Source organism: Amborella trichopoda, chromosome 10 (genome assembly GCF_054954075.1).
Source record: "Amborella trichopoda isolate Santa Cruz 75 chromosome 10, AtrichopodaSantaCruz75HAP2 v2.0, whole genome shotgun sequence".
Taxonomy (NCBI): Eukaryota; Viridiplantae; Streptophyta; class Magnoliopsida; order Amborellales; family Amborellaceae; genus Amborella; species Amborella trichopoda.
This window is the reverse complement of record NC_142345.1, coordinates 36,186,034-36,207,377: the sequence shown is the minus strand read 5'-3', so window position 1 is coordinate 36,207,377 and position 21,344 is coordinate 36,186,034. Positions and strand designations below refer to the sequence as shown.

Below are 21,344 nucleotides of genomic sequence, written 5' to 3'. Positions count from 1 at the left end.
TTCCATGAACAAATTTGTAAAACTTAACCTCTCGCCTTGATTCAAGGTACGAGTGTTGTGCAGTTCTACCAATCATAAAACTTCTAAGCACTAGGCATGTATTCTACTCTATTTTTCCATTCATTACTTTGATTAATCGTCATTATGATCATTAAGCTTCCATCAAATGGACAAAGCAAACTTATAAGATGGCGATCTCAACCTAGATATTCATGACAATTTCTTCAGAAGAAACCATTAAAAGTCCTGATAAAACAAGAACTTCACCAACAATAGCAAGAGATTAATGAACCTCAAAACCCAAAATATCATAGGAATATGAAAATTTAGAGAGAGATTCTCAGCTAAAAAAGTAACTTTTAGTTCTTGTTAGAGAATTTGGAAAAATTAAAAACAAATAACTGGCCCGGATCAAATAGAGGAGAGAAAAAATCAAGGCCATCGAGACCCCACCTGTTTAACAACCATGAAAGTGAGATTTTCAGTCAAAGAGAGGCTAAACAAGAGAGAGGTGGCTTGAAAAATCACCTCGGTCAAGAAAAATGCAGCCCAAAATTGGAGTTTCAAAGGGGTTGCTGAGTTGGGTTAGGGAATTTCCTATCAGCTATCTATCAAGCACAGTTAGGCCACCCTCCACCATTAATAGGAGTTTCTCTAGAGAGAGAGCGCTGCGTTATATACAAAAACCTTAAAATGCCACTGAAATAGGGTGATGAAAATTGGGGAGAAATTACAAAAGGAGACTGGGTTGACAGCTTACTACGTATATCTTGTACAAGAATGATCTCCAATAATTCTAACGAAGGACAGCACTCATTGATCCATGGAAAGAGAGAGAAAATTTGACCCCATCCAAACGCTTCCACCTGCCCGTCTTCCAGATCCAGTTGTGACTCCTGGATAAACATGACCTCCACTTTGTGTCTCCTCAGGAACTTAAGTTCAGACATTTAAGAAAAGAAATGCAATAGGGTTTCTCCTTTTTGTTTTGTATCTCTTTAAAAGAAATCAGTCCACAATTCAGAATGTCTTTACAGGTTAAATAGCAAAATGGTATTTGCCTTTTAATCTACCATTAAAGGTTAATAAAAGATTAATTATTAACAAAAAGCGACTGTACACTACGATGGTTTCTTCAATAAAGGGCTCATGTCAACCAATTCGCCCCTTAAGTTTGTCAAGTCTGCTTGGTTGGATTAACAGTTGCAATCAGCCAACTGATTTGACACCAGAAGACTGAAGCTATAGTATCATACAGAATACACTGCCACAAATATCATGATATACTTTCCTCTATTATATAATACAAAACAAGGAAGCCAAATTGGCAACAGGAAAATTTCAAGATGAAGATAACCGCACTATAGAGGCTTACTGATCAAAAAAGGGGAAAATAACTACATTTTAATCGCAATAAAAAAAGGGAAATACAAAACAAGGGAAAAAAACAAAGGAAAAAAGGATTTCTAACAACCTTAAGTTGAAGAAAATGAAAGGGCATCTAGACACCCTGCTTCACCAGATATGACTGCCAAACAACTCAGTGCTCCTGCAAAGCACTCCTCAAAAGCCCAAACAGCCATTAAGTCCTCATCTGCTCCATCACTGTCTCTGAAAATTATCCTGCATGCTCATAATTGGTCAACTTCTATGAAATACTGATCTCCTGGAAACTTTGGGCTCTCACATGCCTTAAAAAGCCAACCCAATATCCCCTCTGATTTAGAATGCGCTCATACATAATAACTTGATAGAGGACATGAGCCAAGAGGGGTTCGCTGGGCTCGGTGACCTTTAGTACACTTCTCACAGTGTTTCCCATGTGTTACGAGGAGACAATTCAAATCAAATTTTAGGTCATCAGGAATTTGACTGTTGAGGTGTAGGTATGCCTTCTCCCGATTTGCCTCCGAGGGAACCCAACCTATAGCCTTCACTATCCGAAATACCTATTCATAGAAATGGTGCTTTCATCACTTCACCTTGGTGATCTGGAATTTCTGTGTCCTCATAGTCATTAAGATTCTATACTTTGACTTGTCTTGAGTTTGTCAAAGTGAGGATCCAAATTTAGTGTGAATCATTTTTTCATGAATAAGAATGATCCAGGACGAATATGCTTTTTTGACAGAATGATAACTGAATGATAAAATATAATATAAATTTAGGTACAGACAATTACTTACATGAGTGTCGACTGGGAAATCATCTTTCTGAAGATAAAACATCAGTACACAAGCTACCTGCCAACAAATTAAAGCCTTGAAACAGTAAATAATCAGTAACCAAAAGAAGGGAAAGGACACAAGAGAGATTAGTTATAATCAATGTTTTAATAGCCACGCTAGGGCATCATCTGGGCCCAGTTGGCTCAGAGAGTCCCCCCAAAATGGCAAGGGCAAAAAAGGAAAAAAGAATTGCTGAGAGTTTGCCCCAAAAAAAAGTGAAATATGTGGGAATAAAGAGAAGTAAATGATTATTTATAATGACGAGAAAATAGAAAACTTATAGATATTGAAGGTTTCAATTGCCAGAGTGCTAGGCATTCATTCAACAGTCCAAATTGGGGTACATATCAATAGTGACTTTTATAGGAGCTTACAAACCAACAAGCAACATGACTCAATCTACAACCACTATCAATAACAGGGAGGCTCATAATTATACCAACCACGATCACCAGACTCTCTTTGTAACAGTTTAAGAATGACTCTTATCAGTTGGGTAGCTTCAATAGTCCCTCCTAATCAAAGTCCCCAATGTTAGTCTAGCCCTCGTGCTGACTCCCACCCCTACTACTGGCATTTTCTAGTTCAGCTGCCTCATCATTGTCATCATCTCCTCCTCCCTCTTCCCCTTTCTCCTCATGCATCCCCTCCAACTTTTCCCTCTCTAGTCCCACCTTCATCGCTTTTCTCTTTGATGGGGCCAAATTTTTCTTCCAATTTCCTCCTATGGAAAAGCGGCTTCTCCACTTCCACCACCACTCTTCAGCTGGTTCCCCTAGAACAGAAATATGTGATCCAAAATGATAGGTCCATAGTCCTCAACAACCCCCTCCCCCACAGCTGCCACTTTCAGTTGAGAAAGCATATTTTGCTTGACTTATCTCTATAATGATTTTTGATATGATCACTTTCAGAGTCTATTAAAATTGTTCAACTTATCTATAATGATTTTCAAAGTGAACATTTTTAGAGTCTATTAAAATTTGTCCATAAAAATAATAATATTTTCATATGGTTCTTATTGGGAAGTGAAAGGTTTTACGCAAGTGTTTTATAGTCAGCTGCTTTTTAAATCTCTATTTTCCATGGGTAGTGTGGATTCCCTCTTTTATAGATTTAACCTGGAATTGTCCCTTATTGAGGATTTGGGATCCACATTTGTCTATCCGAAAGGCATAACAATCTATTTATAATGCCCAAAGGAATATAAATGTCGTCTTCTATCTATCTGATTCTTTGATTTGAATTCGCCAAAATCCATATTTCATAGCAAACTTCAAAAATATTTTTGCACTCTGAATTCTAGAAATAAGACCTTGTCTGTTTGGTATAGATTGTCTTTTCCATTTTAATATTTTATTAAGGGGTTTATAGTGCATTACTAATTTTGGAACTCCTCTTTGTAATTATGCTGCATTTCAACATAAATGGTTGCACAACTCAAGAAATATCTTCTCATTCGAATTAAATTCTTCTTCATAAGATATTCTATATCTTTTTGGCATATTTCTAAGTATCGCTAATTCACTCATATAGGTCTTGCCTTGGTCGGGGTTCTCCTACATGTTTCGTCCTATGCCAGAAAGCACTAGGGAGATCTTAGCAGGTTTCTTTTATTAATTTTTTTTTTAATTCTTCTATTTTTCTTTGGAAATATATATCTTTTTCCAATCTTTCTTTTATTCTTTTTCTATCTACTGTGGTTTCTTAGTTCGTTAATAAAATTAGTTTTTGTATTGATTGAATCATGGATTCCAAATTTCTGTTATACTAGGTTTTTCACATAAAGTAAAATAAACTTGTGATTCCCCTATTTTTCCATGAATTCCTCGATCATCAACCAGAAATGGTTGAATCATTGTTAAAATTGGAACTAATAGTTCATTGAATATCTTTTACCAAAACAAAATTAATCTCTATACAGAATCCATTATTACATGGATGAACATTTGAAATGTTATATCATATGATCCTTTTATTAAAGTTTTCAAAATAGAATTTTTTGTCACTTTCTCAAAGTGTTTTGGAGGAACAACTTCTTCTTTAATACAATTTTAAGTCTGCTCCTGAATCTATACGAGCGTTTGATTGGAAAACAAAATCGTCTATTTTTATGGAAAGGAGAGATTACCATCTTTGTATTCTAAATTGGATCTGATTTAGAAAATCTTTTCTTATCCAGAAGTAGATGGTTTTTCTTCTTTTTCTTCTAAGATTATTACTCATTGTTTTAATTATTTAATCTCTTGTTTTTTTTCATTTAGTTTTCTTTTCATTAAATTTCTTCTTATTTCTTGTTTTTTTTCATTTAGTTTTCTTATTTCTTTCCTTTTGAATTTGCCGCTTTTAAATTTCTTTCCTTTTTTCATTTGAATTTACCGCTTTTAAATTCCTTTTGAATTTACCGCTTTTAAATTCCTTTTGAATTTACATATAAATTGATCCAATATAAATTTCAGATAAAACTGTTAATTGTAAACGAATTAGATCAATCACAAAATATTGGTTTTAAAGAAGACGTAAACTGAACTTGTTAGTGCAATGTAACCATTACTGCTGCCTTCTACAGATTTTTTTTCTGCAAATGCACTAATAGATACATGATGTATGTTTCAAGAAATATCTAAACAGATCATACATCAACATAATTGTTTACTTAGTTTGCTAAGTTATAACTTCATCAAGCTAATAATAATAATGAATGTCATATAAGAATGTAGGGTAGCACTCATGCAAACAAAATCCCACAATATCAGTCCTCCTCTGAACATGCAGTCACCAGACATGTAATCTGCAAAGAGGACAGTAAGTTTAAAAATGATTTTGGAAAATTTTAACCTTGCATAGGCCTAAGGGTTCTCCATATTTAATGAGAACCTCCAAAGCAAATTTTTTAGCATATGATGCTAATGCAAGGTTATATACAAAAAATAGAAGTCATTAGCAGGAAGATAATTTTCAATCATCAATTGGAAGGTTTTTTTTAAAAGAAACCACTAGTTCTTACATCCTAATAAAGAGAGAGAAAAAATGATGAGTGAAGCGTAAAGGAACTAGTTTACTTCTGGAAGTTCTGTAAGGGACATAAAAAATTTCAGAGTTTCACAGGAAACAAAAGAAATCAAAGGATGCAGAAATCAGTGACTCACTGTTTTTGGCCCAACTCCTTTGAAATGTCGGAGCTCAGCCTTAATTTTGTCAATAGGCATCTCCCTCAAATAGTCCAAGCATATTTTTCCTTTCTGTTCAAGAAGTGCGCTCAAAATGTTCTTAATACAAGAAGCTTTTGTCTCTGCTAAACCACCACATTTGATGGTATTCACCACAGATTTGGATTCTGCTGCGTGCACCTGATTGGAGAACAGCAAGAGTACAAGTACATAGACATAAGATGGATAGCTTTGCTAAGTAATAACTAGAACATTTGTGCCAAATCATAACAAAGGTCTCAGAACAAAACTTGTTAAAAACAATATATTGAATCTATGTTCAATACGTTAAAAAAAGCAACAGTTCTGATATTTGAGGCAATTATCAAGAAATTGTAAAATAAAGGTGACAAAAGTTCCAATATCTGGGAAGATTATGGGGGGAGGGCAATGTTCAAAAAGTTGGTCGCCCTGCCACCTAGGCGGGCCGCTAGTCAGCTAGGGCACCGCCTGGGCAAGCACCCAGCACCTGGGCAGCCGCCTAGGGCCCTTTTGGCGAGGACGAAAATAGGCATCGCCAAAAGGGCGATAAACGTCCTTTCCCCCCTTTGAAAAGCGGCGAAATAGTGGGGCATTTTGAACCCCCAAAACCCTAAACAACCTTCATGTGCCCCAAAATAACAATTTTTTTTTAAAAACAACTAAATCTTTTATGGAGTGAATCCAACTGCAAAGCTTTTGATATCTTGCAAAATTGACTTTTTAAGGATAGACTAAAAATAGTGAGGGAGGAGAGAGAGGAGCCAGAGCTAGAAGACTCAGAAGAGACCAATGAAAAAGAACGATATGGAAAGGGATGATTTTGATGACGATGGCACGGCATCATAGTCATCATCTAATAGAGTGTTGGTAGGAGAAACAAGAGAAGAGAGTGTAGGAAGTGATGATGAAACCCAATTGGGCCCTTTTTTATTTCATGATCATTAAATTTTATATAACGTTTTGAATGTTTGGAACTTTGGAATGCATTGAACTTCGACTTTTGAACTTTGAAGAAATGTTTGAAGTGCTAATGGGTAAAAATTATGTTTATATGACTTTTTGTTTTGGCTTATGTGTGTCAAATTTTAGGTAATTTCAACGTTTTAGTTCTTTAAACATGTAAATTTTAGTAAATAGGTACAATAGGAAACCCCCTCCCCAGGTACAATAGGAAACCCCTCCCCCCTTCCCGGTCGTTTTTCTTTCTCCCAAGACAGTCCCGCGCAGGTCACTGGGCAGCCCTTTCCATGTTCTTGAACATTAGGGGAGGGTATCCTAAAACCCTTGGTAAGAGAGACGAAGAGGTGAGAGGACATGCTAACTTGTAGAGGAAGCTACAATGACTTGAGCCACCAAAATGTCATGAGGCATAGAGAGAAAGGGAAGCCATATGGGGATACAATAGTGACACATTGTCTAAGGCTAAGCATGAGATGATGTCATTAAATTTAGTCGAATAAGGAAAGAACACAGTGGTTGCAGGGGAAGAGATATGATGCAAATCAACTTAAACAAATTTGATTTATTTCAAACTTTATTTTACTTTTTTTTTTTTATTAAGTGTTATGGGATTTGTTGACTTAGAGGGGTAAACATTCTTGGAATGGGAGTTAGTGAGGTGAGATTTGTTGACTTAGAGAAGAAAACATTATTGGGATGGGAGTTAATGGAATTTATCGACTTAGAGGGAAAAGCACTCCTGGAATGGGAGTTAGTGAGATTTGTTGACTTAGAGGGGAAGCATTCTTGGGATGGGAGTAAGTGGGATTTGTTGACTTAGAGGGAAAGGCGCTCTTGAGATGGGAGCTAGTGGGATTTGTATGACTTATGGGTTTATGGGGCACGAGAGTCAAAAATAGAGAGAGTATTTATGGGGGCATATATTGAAAAGATAGGCTTATGTTAAGGGGACTTGGTAATTTTTGTAGAGAGAGTTTATTTTCATGAACGAAGAAAGAAGTTCTTCTCATCCTTGGCTTGATTTACAGCCACTTATTTCCTCCATTATTACCAAGTTTTTGCTTGTTTAATATCGAAAGAAGACCGGATTTAGTTTTGAGGGCTCCTTTCGCATCAAGTAGTATCAGAGCACAGTTCGAAAAAGTTTAACGACTACGATGGTTAGTCGTGGAGATCGCAACCATAGGAATGCCAAGCAGAACCAAATATACAAGAAAATCGATAACTTGATGACGTTAGTTGAAAAGTTGTTGAAAAAAGAAAGATTGCAACAACACACATCGAACAAGATGAGATCTACAGTGTTAGATCCATATTATTAGAGTTCTGTGGAGATCGACGTAAATCAGAAAGTGAGTCTAAGTTGGAATGGCATGATGTTATGTTTGATCGCACTTTTGGGTTCAATACACGATGGCATCGACAGAAGCATGAATGCATAGAAAAGTTGGGTAACCAACAACCCCAAAGCCGATGTGATTGGTGTAGAGGAGTATACCGAAATCAGTGTAGAGACGCGCCGAGAAAGAACTTTACCACATCCAGATCCACCCTTGGAGCAGGATCAACCCAGTCTAGGAGACTAACTTCCAAGCTGGGGAGTTGCCATCCTTACAATAAAGCTGCGCCTTGAACATCACAGAAGTAAACAAAGGTATGTGATTTCTTTATCAAAGAAAATACTAATTTGTCACTAGAGAAGTTAATGCATTGAAAGATACAAAAACCCTTAAATATGGTGAGAAAAGGGTAAATATATTTGTAGATCAATCTGCTGAAAAAGAAGAGATAATTGGGATATGACTAACATTTTTATGTATGGAACTATGGAGGATTCTAAATCAGATAATGAAGAAATTCGGCATTGTATCAATCAGAAGGAAATGTTAACTTTTAACATTATTTATGTTGAAGACAATGTTGAATTTGCAAATGGATCACTCCTAATGAACAAGGAAGAGCGACCCATAATTGTAATCAAAGGGGATTTAGGATTGGATGCGAAAGCAAAGATAGTGGTTTCTGATCCAAGCAAAGTGTTGATGGTTAGACATGAACCATCTTTGTTGTCTTTGAGTGAAGAGATTTCAACCAAATCTTCCAAAGACGAGCGTATGGCACTACTCTCTATGCGAACGTACAGGTAAAAGTGATGTTGATGACAATGCTAGTAAAGGTATTGTTTCTCTTAATGTCTTTTCTAAATGGAGGTGCATACCAAGGAACTAAAGGTGCTTTCAACTTGGTTTCTTGACAATAGCCTTGACATAAATAATGTCCACCTTGAAGTTGATAATGTTGTCCTCAATGGTGAAAGAAACGTCGAGCCATTGTTTTGTTTTGAGTTGAAGATTCCAATCTCAACTCATGGATTATGAGTTGAAAGAAACTATGGGGTAAATGTAGGACTTATCTTGATCCACTTCAAATTCTTGGCCAAATTTTCTCAGGTTTCTTTGTTTATGGGTCATAATGCTTAAGAGAGATGGAGGCCCATGGTTTTCATTTTTCGTATTCTACTCTTATTGGTGTTTACATATTTGATTGGCGCAATAAAGGTATGGAGAGTAAAAGAGCCATTATGCAAATCCATACTAAAGTTTTGATGTGTGGATTAATTAATGGCCCTTGCATTGCCAATGCACTTTTTTCATCCCATTGCAAAGTTATTGAGCTCCTTACTGCAATCTTGATGCTTGATTCCATAAATTACAAAGGTAATGATTTTTTGGAGAGTTTTTGTTAGAGCTCTCAAAGAAGGTATGGGCCATGGCATCTTGAATTTCTTTCTTCTTGTTCTTTGTCATGGTTTTAGACCATATGATTTTGCCCTCCTTGCTGTTAACAGTGCATGCATGTGCTTGAACTCGAGGGATTAAGCCTTGAGTGTTCAAGTTCATGGGTTAGGTGTCAAGTGTAGCTTAGATTCAAGTGATTTTAGAAGGAATTCTTTTATTGCACTTTGGGCTGGCTTTTGTTTGTTGGAGAATGCACAGATTTCTTTTAAGAATTGGCAAGACAAAGATGTTCCTAGAGGAGGCTTTATAATAGGAGCTTATGTTGTCCAAGTTCATGGAGGAAGAGATCTGAATTTTTCTTCAAATTTCATGGGCATATGCCTGACATTGAGTGAGCTGACTTTTACTAGCTCCTTGTTGGCATCCGCACCTGTTGCCATTCTTGAACATGTAAAGCAAGCTCGTGGTTTCATGCAGAATTTGAGACCTCAAGCAGGGTTTGAATCAGATAAGGAAGACAAAAATATACGCATAAAGTTGTAGTTTCATTGATATTTTGCACCTTACTTTCAGTTGTGAGGCCATACCTACTTGGAAGTAGGGGTGCGATGGAACCGACTAGACCCGGGACCCGACGGGTATATACCTGACCTTGGCTCTGGGTATGGGTCCAAATTTTGGACCCGAATACCATTCGGGTCCGCATATGAGTCCAGCCGGACCCAACCCATACCCGTAGTCATAGAGTATATGATGGCAATCATGTGTCTTTAGGCGCGTGCTAGGTGTTCATATTGTCACAATATTTACAACATTATTGGCAAAAAAAGCTCATAGTCATAAGGTATATGATGGTAAAAAAAAGCCATAACAAAAACAAAAAAAAAAGCTCATAATCATATGGTGGCAATGGATCCAACCAGACCCGAGACCCAACGGGTGTGGGTATGGGTTCAAAATTACCTGAATACTATTCGGGTCTGGGTCCAGGTCCAGCCAAACCCGACCCGTTGCCACCCCTACTTGGAAGATTTTTTGGAGTCAGTAATTTTGCAACTTATGCTGAACTCATGGAGTCAATTATCATTTATTTATTTCGTGGGCAATTCTTTCAAGACCAGACATGGGAGAAAGCTTCGTCGATCAGGAATCAAAATTCTTTGATGGGAAATAATTCTTCTTCTTTATCAAGGGCAGTCAATTTTGAACTCTCAGTCAATAATGCCTTGCCCCATCTTATATGCCTAATGGATAACCATAGGAGGTGCATCCTGGTTGTTTGGCCTCATCACTTACAAAGAACAATTGTGTGGAAGTGTAGGGCTTCACAATCAGCTAAGGGAGGATGATGATGCAACAACAAAAACTCAAGACGAGTTTTTTTTCCATCCCGGGGAATATGATGCAAATCGAATTAAAAACAAAAAATTTGATTTACTTCAAACTTTATCTTTTTTGTAAGGAGTTATGGGATTTGTTGACTTAAAGGGAAAAGCATTCTTAGAATGGGAGTTAGTGGGATTTGTTGACTTAGAAGGAAAAGCACTGTTGGGATAGGAGTTAATGGGAATTGTTAACTTAGAAGGGACAACATTTTTAGGATGAGAGTTAATGGGATTTGTTGACTTAGAGTGGATAGTAGAGGCGGCAATGGACCAAGACCCGACCTGGGTTCGGGTATGGGTCCAAAAATTGGACTCGGTGGGTTGGGTCCATGTCCAAATATTCGATCCAAACACTATTCGGGTCTGTGTCCATGTGGACTCTACCCAAGTCCAGGTATGGGTCCAAAAATTGGACCAAACGAGTCGAGTCCGGGTCCAAATATTTAATCCGAACACTATTTAGGTCCGCGTGGACCCGACCCGACTAGTGTTATTATTTAAATAATATTTAATATATAATATTTTAAAAGCATTTAAATAATACTTAAATGAATATAACCATATATTTTAATTATAATATTTAAAAAATACATGTATATATTTAATATAATATTTAAATATACTAAAAAAAAATATTTTTTTTGGGTCGCGTCTAGGTTTAGTCGGGTCTAGGTTTGATAACTTCGAGTCCGGGTCCCATAATTGTTTTTCGGGTCTGAGTCTAGTCCTAGTCGGACTCAGACTCAACCCAATCCGTTGCCACCCCTAGGGGAAAGCAATCTTGGGATGGGAGTTAGTGGGATTTGTTGATTTGTATGACTTATGGGTTTATGGGACACGAGAGTCAATGATAGAAAGAGTGTTTATGGGGGCATATATTGAATAGATAAGTTTATGTTACGGGAATTTGGTAATTTTTTGTAGAGAGTTTATGTTCATAAAAAAAGAAAGAGGTTATTCTCATTCTTGGCTTGATTTACAACCACTTATTTCCTCCCTTGTTGCTGAGTTTTTATTCGTTGAAGATCGAAAGAAAGTCGGATTTAATTTTCCGGGCTACCTTCGCATCAAGAAAGGATGCCTGAAAAATTAAATCCGGCCTTCTTCATTCTTAAACAAGTAAAAACTCAGCAACAATGGAAGAAAGAAGTGGTTGTAAATCAAGCCAAGAATGAGAAGAATATCTTTCTTCTTTCATGAAAATAAACTCTCTACCAAAACTTACCAAGTCCCCTTACCTAAGCCTATATCTTCAATATATTCCCCATAAATACTCTCTATCTTTGACTCTTATGCCCCACAAACCCATAAGTCATACAAATCCCTTAAGTCAACAAATCCCACTAACTCCCATACCAAGAGTGCTTTCCCCTCTAAGTCAATAAATCCCACTAATTCCCATCTCAAGAATGTTTTCTCCTCTAAGTCAACAAATCCCACTAACTCCCATCCCAAGATTGATTTTCTCTATAAGTCAACAAATCTCACAAACTTTCATCCCAATAATGTTTTCTCCTCTAAGTCAACAAATCCCACTAACTCCCATCCCAAAAATGTTTTCCCCTCTAAGTCAAGAAATCTCATAACTCCCATCTCAAGAATGATACAAATATATACCAAGTCAACAAATCCCATAATTCTTAATAAAAAATAAAGCAAAATAAAGTTTGAAATAAATCATTTGTTTTTTTAATTCGATTTGCGTCATACTCCTTGGGTTGGAAAAAAATCTTGTCTCGAGTTTTTGTTGTTGCATCATCATCCTCCCTTAGCTGATGATGAAGCCTTACATCTCCACGCAATTGTTCTTTGTAAGGCATGAGGCTGAACAACTAGGACGCACTTCCGATGGTCATCCATTCAGCATAAATGATGAGCAAGGCATTATTGTCTGAGAGTTCAAAATTGACTGGCCTTGACGAACAAGAAAAAAAATTATTTCCCACCAAAGAATATTGATTCCTGATCAAAGAAGCTTTCTCCCATGTCAGGTCTTGAAAGAATTGCCTCCATGATTTCAACCCTGGAAATAAGCAAATACTAACTGACTCCATGATTTTAGCATAAGTTGTAAAATTTACTGATTCCAAAAAATCTTCCAGGTAAGGTTCATGTTTGACAAGAATGCCCTTGGCTAATGACAAAACTGCTATTGCATAGCCCCAAACATTACCAAGCTCGATAAATACTTCATCTGGTGTGCCCAAGAACTCAGCAATTGTTATGACTGTTTCAAGACTCTATTGATTACTTCCGTTGAATGCAAGGAAGAAATGTATAGCCTCACAACTAAAAGTAAGGTGCAGAATATCAATGAAACTACAACTGACGTTTATGCCTACATGCTTGTCTTCCTTATTTGATTCAAACCCCGCTTGAGGTCTCAAACTCAGCATGAAAGCATGGACTTGCTTTATGTGTTCAAGAATGGCAAGAGGAGTGGATGCCAATAAGGAGCTAGCAAAAGTCGGCTCACTCAAAATTTGAAACAAAATTCAGATCTATTCTTCCATGAACTTGAACAGCACAAGCTCCTATCATAAAGCCCCGTCTAAGAACATCTTTTTATCTTGCTAATTCTTAAAAGAAAACTATGCATTCCACAATGAACCATAGCCGACACAAAGTACAATAAGACAATTCCCCATAAAATCACCTGAATCTAAGCCTCACTTAACACCTAACCCATGAACTTGAACACTCAAGACTGAATCTCTTGAGTTCAAGCACATGCACAGACTATTAACATCAAGGATGGCAAAATCATATGGTCTAAAATCACAGCAAAACACAAGAAGAAAGATATTCAAAATGCCATGGCCCATACCTTCTTTGAGAGCTCTGACCAAAACTATCTCAAAAAAATCATTACCTTTGTAATTCATGGAATCAAGCATAAAGTTTGCATTAAGGAGCTCAATAACTTTGTAATGGGGTGAAAAAAGTGCATTGGCAATGCAAGGGCCACTAATGAATCCACACCTCAAAACTTTAGTATGGATCTGCATAATGGCTCGTGTACTCTCCATACCTCTGTTGCGCCTATCCAATAGGTAAACACCAATAAGAGTAGAATACGAAAAATGAAAACCATGGGCCTCCATCTCCCTCAAATATTGTGACCCATTATCAAAGAAACCTGAGAAAATTCGACAAGGAATTTTGAAGTGGATCAAGATAAGTCCTACATTCTACCCATAGTTTCTTTTAGCCCATAACTCATGAGTTGAGATTGGAATCTTCAACTCAAAACAAAACAATGGCTCGGCCTTTCTTTCACCATTAAGGACAACATTATCAACTTCAAAGTAGACATTACTTACGTCAAGGCTATTGTCAAGAAACCAAGTTGAAAACACCTTTTGTTCATTGATATGCACCTCCCATGGCCCTTCAGATTCCAAAAAAAAATTAAAAGCAACAATGCCTTACTACCATTGTCATCAACATCACTTTCCCCCATAGGTTCTCACATAGAGAGTAGAGCCACACCCTCGTCTTTGAAAGACTTGGGTGAAATCTCCTCACTCAATGACAACAAAAATGGTTCACAGTTAACTTTATCAAAAAAGAAAAAAAAAATGACAACAAAAATGCTTCATGTCCAACCATCAACACTGTGCTTTGATCAGAAACCACTATCTCTGCTTTCACATCCAATCCCAAATCCCCTTTGATTACAGTTATGGGTTGCTCTTCCTTGTTCATTAGGAGTGATCCACTTGCAAATTCAACATTGTCTTCAATAGAAATAATTTTAAAAGTTAACATTTCCTTATAATTATACAATGCTGAATTTCTTCATTATCATATTTAAAATCCTCCGTACTTCAATGAATAAAAATATTAGTCATATCCCTAATTATCTCTTCTTTTTCAACAGATTGATCTATAAATACAAAATACCCTTTTCTCATTAAATTTAAGGGTTTTTGTATCTTTCAATGCAGTAACCTCTGTAGTGACAAATTTAGGATTTTCTTTGATAAAAAAATCACATACCTTTATATGTTTACTTCTTTGATGTACAGGTCGCAGTTTTATTGTAGGGATAGTAAATCCCCAGCTTGGAGGTGTCAATCTCCTAGCTTGGGATGATCTTGCTCCAGTTGTGGATCTGGATGTGGTAAAATTCTTTCTTTGCACTACACTGATTTCAGTCTACTCCCCTACGCCATTTACATCGGCTTTGGGGGGTGTTAGTTACCCAACTTTTCTCTGCATTCATGCTCATGTCAATGTCAGCATGCATCGAACCCATAAGTATGATCAAACATAACAGCAGGCCGTTTCCACTCAAACTCACGCTCTGATTTATGTCGATCTCCACAAGAATTCAAACAATATGGATCTAACACCGTAGATCTCATCTCGTTCGATGTGTGTTGTTACAATCTTTCTTTTTGCAACAATTTTTAAACCATCTTCGTTAAGTTGTTGATTTTCTTGTATATTTGGTCCCGCACGGCATTCCTATAGTTGAGTCTTCCACAATTAGCCATCATAGTCGCTAAACGATTTTTAACCGTGTTGTGATACCACTTGGTACAAACGGAGCCGGAGAAAATCCGGCCTTATTTCGATCTTAAACAAGTAAAACCTCAGAAATAATGGAGGAAATAAGTGGTTAAAAATCAAGCCAAGGATGAGAAGAACTTATTTCTTCTTTCATGAAAATAAACTCTCTACAAAAATTACCTAGTTCCCTTAACATAAGCCTATTTCTTCAATATATGCCCCTTAAACACTCTCTTTATCTTTGACTCCCGTGCCACATAAACCCATAAGTCATACGAATTAAGTCAACAAATCCCACAACATTCTTTAAGTCAACAAATCCCACTAATTCCCATCTCAAGAGTGATTTCCTCTCAATCAACAAATCCCACTAACTTCAATCCCAATGATGCTTTCCTCTCTAAGTCAACAAATCCCACTAACTCTCATTCCATGAATGCTTGCCCCTCTAAGTCAACAGATCCCACTAACTCCAACCCCAAGAGTGCTTTCCCTCTGAGCCAACAAATCCCATTAACTCTCACCCCAAGAGTGCTTTCCCCTCGAAGCCAACAATCTCACTAACTGCCATCCCAATAATGCTTTATCCACTAAGTCAACAAATCTCACTAACTCCCATCCCAATAATGCTTTCCCATCTTAGTCAACAAATCCCATAACTCTCATCCCCGGAATGTAAAAATCTATTCCAAGTCAACAAATCTCATAACTCCTAATAAAAAAAAAAGTTTGAAATAAATCAATTTTTTTTTAATTCGATCTGCATCATGCTCCCCAGGTTGGAAAAAAAACTTGTCTCGAGTTTTGTGGAAATTGCATCCATTTAGATGGCCAATTCAATCTAGTTGTGCTATAGTGGGGAAGATCCAGAGGAGGGCCTACTCAAAGTAAGAGCACCACTCGTGGGCATTAACATGCTGAAAGATGGACGTATATGTTATAGTGCCATCTGAAGAGTTAAGCAAGTTATTCTAAATTACAGTGCTAAAAAGATGGATGGCGCTTGCACTTATAAAATGGAGAGTGGCAATAGAGGTCTACCCACTAACAAGGGATAGTTCATGAAATGGTGTTCCTCTCCATGGGCACCCAAAACCTTCTATGTAATAGGTGAAGCCCACCAAAAACTTGCAGAGGTTGTTCTAGAAATAGAATCAACAAAGGATCATTACATTTCATAGAACCATATATCACCTTTAGAAGGGCCATATCATGGCAATATGAAACCAACTTTCTAGTAATTGAAAGCAAGGGAGGGTATATGATACAAATAATCATTGAGAGTTGTCTATGGTGAGGCCCCCAATATTTTTCTTTTCTAAATGGCAAACCCACAATATGCATGTCAAAGAAGGGAGGGGGAAGGAAACCTCGTACTAATCTGGACCTAGAGGAAACTCTTATAGGAACTAGTGACCTACTTGCACAACATTCCTACCAGTTGTAACCACCTTCCTTCTAGGATTATCTATCAAGATGAAAAGAATAAGAAGACCATCCTTCTATAAGCTTTCAACTTTGAGGGTTTCTAGGAATTCTTATGCTTATAGTTTTCAACTCTGATCATTTTCCTCCTCCTCCTCCTCCATGTATCCAGGAGGCATTATGCCCCCTGATCCAAATGATAAAACAGAAAAGGAACCAAGAAAGATGTTTACTACGCAACTCGTTATGCCCTAGTATTAAGACTAATAATTGATGTGGCTGATTTTGCATCAATCAAGTACAGTAGTTGCCATGTTTCATGGTATTTAAAATTAAATACCACCGAGATATAAATGCATGCCATCATCGAACACTGTGAAGGTTTTGCAACTAGTTTGTCAGAATTGCACTCGCCAGTGGATATCTTATTGTTATCCATGAGCTTGCAATAGGTGAAGCCCACCAAAAGCTTGCAGAGCTTGTTCTAGAAGTAGAATCAGCAAAGGATTATAACATTTCAGAGGACCATATATCACCTTTAGAAGGGCCATATCATGGCAACATGAAAGAAACTTCATGATACAAGTAATCATTGAGAGGTGTCTATGGTGGGGCCCCCAATATTTTTCTTTTCTGAATGGTGAGCCACAATATGTATGTCCAAGAAGGAGCGGGAAGGAAATCTCATACTAATCTGGACCTAGAGGAAACTCTTATAGGAACTAGTGACCTACTTGCACAACATTCCTATCGGTTGTAACCACTTTCCTTCTAGTATTATCTATCAAGATGAAAAGGACGAGGAGACCATCCTTCTATAAACTTTCAATTTTGAGGGCTTCTAGGCATTCTTATGCTTACAGTTTTCAACTGTGATCATTTTCCTCCTCCTCCTCCAAGCCTCCAGGAGGCATTATGCCCCCTGATCCAAATGATAAGATAAAAAAGGAACCAAGAAAGATGTTACTATGCAACACGCTATGCCCTTGTATTAAATCTAATGATTGATATGCAACTAATTTTGCATCAATCAAGTACAGTAGTTGCCATGTTTGATGGTATTTAAAATTAAATACCACTGAGATATAAATGCATGCTATCATCGAAGACTGTGGAGGTTCTGCAACTAGTTTGTCACAATGCCACTCGCCAGTGGATCTATTATTGTTATCCATGAGGGATACTACACAACAAAGTGTTCTTCTCCTTTGATTGAATTCAGGTTATCAATGGTTCTGAAATTCAATGATTGAATAAAGTGAAAAGATCACTTCACAAATGCTGCATTTGCTAGATATTTCTTCCTCAAGTGCTTAAACACTGAAATTCATTTGAAGCAGCAAAGATCGCAGAAAGTTTCAAAACTAAGCAATTCGTTGTTCAATGATTGGGAGCAATACCTGTTAAAGGTTTTTACTATGAACAGAAGTTTTTGAGAATATCCGAAGTCATCTGGTTCTACTTTGAAAAACAAGAAAGCACATCAACAAAAGTTACTTTTCCTATATAAATGCTTTCCACAAATGCCGCAATTTGGATAACTCTTCTACACAAACTTCATATAAAAGAAAATGACACTACTGATTAATTATATAAAAAAAAAGAAAACTGGTGTGCCAGTAGAATTTAACATTCGGAGCAGGCAACTCATGTCTCTATTTCCACATCTGGTATTATTCTGTTGATTGCCACAGAGATAGATATCAATGAAAATAAACTCCAGGGTCCATATCATTTACCATAGTATATAATGAATTTCCACCATGTGAATACTCAAAGTCTTGTACTGGGGAAGGGGAAATTTTCTTTCTAAATTTTTCTTTTGCTAGTTGCCTAGTTGGATTGGTTGATATCCCATTGAAAACTTTCTTAGTTTTATTGAGGTCCCTTTTCAATGTCCCTGTAGAAATATCTCAGCCTATTTATAACCTGCCTTTGTGGGCAAGTATGAAAATAGGCACCTAGAAATAGCCCAAATCACCGTTGAGCCAATAAAGTTAAGAAGGATTCTTTTCCTTTTATCTCTATCAGCAAAACCCCACTATTGGCAGCATTTTTTCCTATAACACTAGGTTCCATTCTTGAAGTTGTGCCTGCAAATAGTTGCAAGCGGAGCTGGCACACACCACCACTTTGCTACACACCCGAGGGCCGGTGTCACATGTCGCCACTTGTTGACACGAGTAAAACTGAGAATGGGAATATATATATATATACCCACCACTCTGGGAGAAGTAGTAGACACTTTAATATGCGTTGGGTCCCAATTCAATGTAAGTTTGATCACGACACCCCTCCTAACTCCCCCAAAACTAAGAGCAATTTTCAAGTTTCAGCTTTCAAGAAAGATAAATAACAACAGCATAAGGAAAGACTATATGAACAAAAGGAAAAAAATATTTATCCATAACCAAGTACATGCGTATATGACTAAACATATACCCTTGACGCTAAAATGCACTATGTTGCATGATTACAAACTCCAAAGCACATCAGGACTGTATTCAAAGCACCAAGAAGAACCAGAAATACATCAACAAATACGTTGATAAGGTACCCAATCATCAACGGAAAAATGAGATAGATAGATAAATGCATCCGGTATCAAAGAGAATGAGCAATTTAATTCCATTTGAGGAGAGAGAGGGAGAGAGGCTTCACTTACATCCTCCCATGTTGGAAAAGCCAACTTGAGCGACTCGAAAGCACGACGAGAGTTCACATCAGTGGTGTTCTGAGACAAAATGACGCTCACGAGCCCATCCAATACGCTCCCTCCTTGAATCAGTGGCGCAATTCGAACCTCTCCCTCATCATCCAGCTTTTGCTGTTTTTCTTCAAAAGAATCATTAACGACCGCCTCCTTTCTTCTAAACTCTGCAAACTCTTCAGGGAATCCATGTAGAGAGATAAGAGCGTCTCTAACAATAAGGCATTCTTGAGGAGTGGGCCTTTGGAAATTAGGGTAAGGGCTACGGGGATTTGCAGAAGTGGTGGTTTCTGAGTTGGGAAGAAGATGATGTTCGGAATGGTGGAGAAGAAGGGTAGAAGGGGGAGGCGGAGAGCTGATGCGCCTCTTCTTTACTTGTGTCTTTCTGGACATCCCCATGCATCAATGCTTCACCCAGGGAAGCAATGCTTCATCCTCACATGGCAGTAGAGAGAGAGAGAGAGAGAGAGAGAGGGTTTCGTATGAGAGACACGGCAATGGAGATTCAGAGGTCAGCGAGTAGGCAATTTAAGGGTGGAAACGGGTCGCGCCTGTTGACCCGAAGGGATCCAACCCAAAAATCAAAGGGTTTCCTTGCGGCCAAGCCTGCATATGTAGAAATACGGGCCCCTTAATAAATAGATTTTTTAGATGGATTTTAGGACTTTATTCTTAGGGAAATTATCGCTAATATACCTATATTTTCAAAAAATTGGAAAAAAAACCCTTCCAAAACCTTGTCCACACCCTTTTGCCCCATTTTCATGAAATTTCAGACAAAAATGCCTTCTACAGTAGTCGTCGTACCGTAAAAACAATTACAGTCATTTTATGACCGTAATGTTCTCTAAAAATATTACGGTATTAAGAGTATCGTAATGCTCATTACGGTACTCTTAGAACCGTAATGGTTTTTTTTTCTTAATTATCGATTCATCCTAATCTTGGGCTATTACGGTACTCTTATTACCGTAGTGTTATTTAAAATCATTATGGTACTAAAAGTTCCGTAATGGCTTTTTTTTTTTCTTATCTTGGTGCATTATGATACTCTTAGTACCGCAATGTTATTTAAAACCATTACGGTACTAAAAGTACAGTAATGGTTTTTTTTTCGTTCTCTTAATTATATCGATTGACCAATCTTGGAGCATTACGGCACTCTTGGTATCGTAATATTATTTAAAACCATTATAGTACTCTTAGTACCGTAATATTATTTAAAACCATTACGGTACTCTTAGTACCATAATATTATTTAAAACCATTACGGTACTAAAAGTACGGTAATGGTTTTTTTTTTTTTTTTTTTTAATTATATCAATTGACCAATCTAGATTACGGTATTAAAAATACTTTAATTGTTTTTACGGTACAACGACTACCGTAAAGGGCATTTTCATCCGAAATTTTACAAAATAAGGCAAAAGGGTGTGGGTGAGGTTTTGGGAAGTTGGGGGTTTTTTTTCCAATTTCTTGAAAATATGGGTATATTAGCAATAATTTCCGTAATTTTTAAGGTCATATAATCTCTAATATGGAGATCATGAATATGAATAAATAAATAAATTTTAAAAGCTAGAAATAATAATTCTAGTAAGAAAATAGTTGGATAGTTTCTATTATTTTTAGATGAAACACCTACTTGCATCCATCTTTAAGATGGATGCTTTACACTTTCTAGACAGCATATGTAGAAATGTGGTCCGGCCTGCATGAAATAATTTTCCAAAATCAAAAGATATGTTTAAATATATTTTATAAATTTATTATTATTATTATTATTATTATATATATATATATGGAATGGATGTTGTCAACCTACGGGCTAACTGCTAATGGCTCAGATTGAATCTAGGCCGATCTGATAGTCACGACCTTATTTCATATTTGAATTTTCAATTCTTTTGTACAAATCCAAATCACTTGAACATTTATGAGCACATTTTACTCATCAAGGCACACCTATTTTGGTCAATTTATATTTTTTGAATTATTTTTTTAATATTTTAATTAATTTTTAATATTTTTTAAAGATAGACTCTCAAATTTTGAAGTGATTTGTATTTGTATAAAAAAAATAAAAATAAAATCAATTACAAAATGAAGTCGTGACCATTTGAATAAGCCCAGATTCAATCTGGGTCGTTGGCATACACGAAATGAGTTCACGACCTTATTTTGTATTT

The 21,344-nt window shown here is 36.8% G+C and overlaps 1 protein-coding gene across 2 annotated transcripts; it reads right to left on the bottom strand.

Moving 5' to 3' along the window:
• Positions 1–1,173: 1,173 nt before the first annotated feature.
• On the bottom strand, positions 1,174–19,654 carry LOC18427632 (DNA glycosylase superfamily protein). 2 transcript variants are annotated; one of them, XM_011622619.3, is made up of 4 exons: positions 19,111–19,654; positions 5,378–5,578; positions 2,187–2,261; positions 1,174–1,949 (listed from the first exon to the last, which is right to left on the bottom strand). In XM_011622619.3, the coding sequence occupies exons 1-4, from the start codon at positions 19,552–19,554 to the stop codon at positions 1,734–1,736; spliced, it is 936 nt and encodes a 311-aa protein (XP_011620921.1). In that variant the 5' UTR covers positions 19,555–19,654; the 3' UTR covers positions 1,174–1,733. The 2 variants fall into 2 exon arrangements, with proteins under 2 accessions (XP_011620921.1, XP_006836744.1); XM_006836681.4 differs by having other exon boundaries at positions 2,187–2,243.
• Positions 19,655–21,344: the final 1,690 nt, after the last annotated feature.